Source organism: Limulus polyphemus, unplaced genomic scaffold (assembly GCF_000517525.1).
Source record: "Limulus polyphemus unplaced genomic scaffold, Limulus_polyphemus-2.1.2 Scaffold7619, whole genome shotgun sequence".
In the NCBI taxonomy this organism is placed as follows: Eukaryota; Metazoa; Arthropoda; class Merostomata; order Xiphosura; family Limulidae; genus Limulus; species Limulus polyphemus.
In genome coordinates, this window is record NW_013673229.1 from 8,367 (window position 1) to 13,049 (window position 4,683).

At 35.0% G+C, this 4,683-nt stretch overlaps 1 protein-coding gene across 1 annotated transcript in view; it reads right to left on the bottom strand.

Moving 5' to 3' along the window:
• Positions 1 to 516: 516 nt before the first annotated feature.
• LOC106474733 (LIM homeobox transcription factor 1-beta-like) overlaps positions 517 to 4,683 on the bottom strand; it is a 10,990-nt gene continuing 6,823 nt past the window's right edge. Inside the window, exons 4-6 of the mRNA XM_022403032.1 lie at positions 4,274 to 4,403; positions 1,865 to 1,963; positions 517 to 1,576 (exon numbers count right to left, since the gene is read on the bottom strand). Of these exons, the coding sequence (XP_022258740.1) occupies positions 1,362 to 1,576; positions 1,865 to 1,963; positions 4,274 to 4,403 (444 nt within the window). The 3' untranslated portion in view covers positions 517 to 1,361. The remainder of the gene's footprint in view (positions 1,577 to 1,864; positions 1,964 to 4,273; positions 4,404 to 4,683) is intronic.

Genomic DNA, 4,683 nt, shown 5'->3' on the forward strand with positions numbered 1-4,683 from the left:
AATGTTTGACCCGCATCTACACTGAAGGTAAGTGAATGACTGAAATGTTGCTGAACATCTGGTGGACCTCATATTTTCGGTTTGTGGGTTCAACCAGAAATCATGCAAATATAACGCGTTTTTAATGTCGGTTTCACTTTAATTCGGAACTTTCTGAAGCAGACAGAAAGTTAATGGAATCGGCAAATTTTCTGTAGTAACGTTAATAACCACAAAGAAGCATACTAGGGAGCAGAGCGTCTAAAAGAAGTCGTTTAGTGTATTCAATACAGCGTTTGAAAAGGCTCGTCAGAAACTGATAAAAAAAACAACACGAAAATGTCTTAATTTAATTCGGATTTTTTTTTCTTATGGCGTGAATTACAGTTGAACGTGGTTTTCTCGTAGGTAATAAGCAAACGATTAAGTCTTAAACTCCTTATGTGGTTGGTATATAAAAACAACAACTTTACCTACATTTTGTTACATTATTTAATTCACTTATTAATTAACTTTGTAATAAATACTACATCCGACAGAGGGCAAAACGTGTTATTCAAATTTGGGCTCAGTCTTTTACATTTTAATCAGAGAAACAATGGACTTATTTTAAGACAGGTTTCAATCATTTCACCCGTCTTATTGGGCAATATACACCAGGAAAAAGAAAACAAAAATAGTAAATTAACTCTTGATAGGGCGTAGACGAGATTTCTAACATTGTATTAAAATAGTAAAATAATTTTAACCCATCCCCCCTCACAAAAAATGTTACAACCCAGACGTTAAGACGCGCACGCGTGAAGCAAGAGCTTTTGTCTTTACTAGAAAATATGCTACAACATCAAATAATTTTCCATTTCTTCAAAATGTTTTTAGAAACAAAGTGAACAAGATATAGTCACACAAAAGGGAGGGGGGAGGGGAAACGTTTCGTCATATAATTCGTACAAAATATTTCCTGTGACTAGAACGAAACGTAAGAACTGAACGATGAAGTGAACTGCGTTTGGTAAATAAATATGGACTAAATTTTCAGCACAAATAATAAAATGTTTTCATCATTTAGATACATATAAGATCTTTTTTAAAGTGTAGCGACTATAAATACAGCCAGCAAATCATCTCGGGTGGATAAGAAAACCAAAATCGCTTTTTTTCTCTCTAAAAAACAGTTCTGACACATATACGGTTTATCCTACAGTCATTTCTCAGGCCTGAGCTGTCCCGATTGGTTCAAAAATCTGGAGTTTACAGAAACGAAACACTTCACAGTTCATTAACACAACAGTCACCACATTGACCTTAAATCTTCGTTCTGTTTCAAAACGTGCTCTCAACAATAAGAGTTTACGATTTTTTTTGTTACTCTACACAACAGATTAGCTGTTCGTTCCAAGGCTAAAATATGACGAATGCATGGAATATAATTTGTCAATGGGATTAATGGACGTCGAGAAAATTTGAGACGAATCATTCAGCGATGATGGTTGGCTTTGACCAATAAGAACTTCTTCTAAACCGCTAAGACTACTCTCGTTTTCTAGGTTCAGTTCAGATTTCATGTAGCTATCAGGTGGGCCTTGAAAGTACTGACCTAGGAATAGATGAAAAAAAAAAGTAATTAAAAACGTTTAAGCCACTCAAAATTTTCTATGCAAACAACGTATATTCATCGTACCTGTCGCTCGCACGAGGTTTATCACTTAATCTCAATTCCTAGTTATTTTCTAGAACATATTTCACGAAATGAAAAAAAAAGAGAGATTTCCGGAATAATCTTAAGGTATTTGATAATCATCAATACGTCATGTGTTACGTCATCAATACGTCATGTGTTACGTCATCAATACGTCACGTGTTAAACTTTTATATATCAAAATACCTTCAATTCCAGGAGTATGATAGCCGACCGCCGGAAGTGAAAACTGAGAGACATCTGGTGGCGAGTCTGTTAAAGACCCAAGACGGGAGTATGGTGAACCTGTGTAAAAGAAACAAACTTGTCACCCAAATCGTTGGTTTGTTTGAAGATGTTGACGATTTCAGGCAACTACACAATACAGAATGGAAGAACGCCCCCTTTACATTTTTACAGCTAAGTTGTTTGTTGCCAAGGGAGACAGCATGGAAGAACATCCCTTTACATTTTTACAGCTAAGTTGTTTGTTGCCAAGGGAGACAGCATGGAAGAACATCCCTTTACATTTTTACAGTTAAGTTGTTTGTTGCCAAGGGAGACAACATGGAAGAACATCCTCTACATTTTTACAGTTAAGTTGTTTGTTGCCAAGGGAGACAACATGGAAGAACATCCTTTACATTTTTACAGTTAAGTTGTTTGTTGCCAAGGGAGAAAACATGGAAGAACATCCCTCTACATTTTTACAGTTAAGTTGTTTGTTGCCAAGGGAGATCAATACATGACTTCCAAACAACCACTGTTTAATGTAAATACATCTCGAATTGTTCGTATAAAGTTCAGGGGAACGTAAATTTGTTTGTAATTAAGCACAAAGCTACACAATGGGCTATCTGTGCTCTGCCCACCACGGGTATCGAAACCCGGATTCTAGCGTTGTAAGTCCGCAGACATACCGCTGTACCACTGGAGGGGGGAGTAGGGAACGTAAAAGTAATAATAATAATAATAGTAATTTATTTTATTTTCACCAAGGCTTTTAATATTTTCGATGTGAATAATAAACTCTAACTTACATTTATTATTTATTAAAAACTGTTTCTATTTTTATTCATCTTCGGCGAGACGGGTTATAATAGAAATGTTTCGAATATAACAGAATAATTTATTTTTACGGCAGTTGAATTATATACCTGTCTACAAGATCCATAAAATCTCTAATTTTATCAGTTGACAGTAATTATTACAGAAGGCTGTTGAAATGAACAACCTGCCTGGTGATTGGTCGACGTGTTGGAACCACTTCACTGAATCTCTATCAGGTCCGTGTTACTTTTACATGAAAGAGTCGATGAAGAGACTATACGCGGCCGTAATGGGGAGCTTATTATTGCTCTTAGGAGAACTGTTGCTTGAACCGTTGCACAAATAACCACAGACCTGATGGAAATACATGGGAGTAAACACAAACGTCATCCACTTATCAGTTTGTGGGAAAGAGATCCGTTTTCAGCTTTGACGAAAATAATCGAAGTGGATCGGAAAAAAATATTAATAAGTTCCGATCAGAGTAAGATATGTACTGAGAGCAAAATTGAAAATCAATTAGTATCGATAATTTGATATACTCTTCTTACGTTTCTACTTATAAAAATTAGAATTCATTGTTTTATCAGTTGAGTATCTTCGCTATTAACGATGTTTTCGTCCGTAATCCCAATAATATATCACGAGGTTCGACCAGCTTAGGATATTTAGGTTAGTACTAAGTACACATTTAAAGCTAATTTTGAAAAAAAATAATAAAAGTATGATAATAAACAATAAATCAAAATAAAAAATAATGACTTTCGCGATGGGTAGCAGTAAAAAATGAACTTCATCAGATGACCTGGAAGAAGTCCGTTTTGGCCAATAAAAAAATATACTGACTTTCGCGAGGAGTAGCAGTAAAAAATGAACTTCATCAGATGACCTGGAAGAAGACCGTTTCGGCCAAAAAATTAAAATAAAAAATAATGACTTTCGCGATGAGTAGCAGTTCATTTTTTACTGCTACTCATCGCGAAAGTCAATATTTTTTATTTTATTTTATTGGCCGAAACGGACTTCTTCCAAGTCATCTGATGAAGTTCATTTTTTACTTCATCAGATGACCTGGAAGAAGAACGTTTCGGCAATATTTAACTATATGCTACCTATTGATAAGTCTACGGATTTACAAGGATAAAGTCAGGGGTTCTATTTCCCTCGGTGGACACAGCAGATAGCCCGATGTGGCTTTGCTATAAGAAAAACACACACTAACGATTTTTAAGCAACATAATTACAGCTAGATGGAAATATAAAGTGTAACACACACGTTTGAAAAGTAGGCTTCATTCTGTCTGATAATTTCTGAAAAATTAAGACTAATCCAATTTAATTCACAGTCATTTTCAACAGTGATCAAAAAATCAAACTTTCAATCTCACCGTTAGACCAAGTCTGCAAGTCTTAAGAGTTGTGTAAAAAATGTTCTAATAGCGAAAATGCTCTCATACAGATCGTGTGGCTCTTCCTTAGAGCAAACATTAACAATAAAGAGTCATACAGAATAAACCTAGTGTTTTTGACCAAAACTAGAGCTTAACACGTGTTTTAGAAACTGACCATCCTTCACCGAATTACTGCCTTCATTTATGACTCCGCCATTCGACTGATCGATTTCCTGTTGTTTCTGAGAGTTGTTTTGTTCCTGTTTCTGTTGCTGTTGTTGCTGTTTACGCTGCATTTTCTTCAGCTGCCGATGAAAGAAAAATGTAAACATAGTTATAAGTATTAATATTTTTTTTTACATCTGAGAAAACTTTATAAATTACAGGTTTATTTTCGGTCGTGTTAGCTCAACAAGCTTGTTTTTACTTCTGAGAAAACTTTATAAATTACAGGTTTCTTTTCGGTCGTGTTAACTCAACAAGCTTGTTTTTACATCTGAGAAAACTTTATAAATTACAGGTTTCTTTTCGGTCGTGTTAACTCAACAAGCTTGTTTTTACATCTGAGAAAACTTTATAAATTAC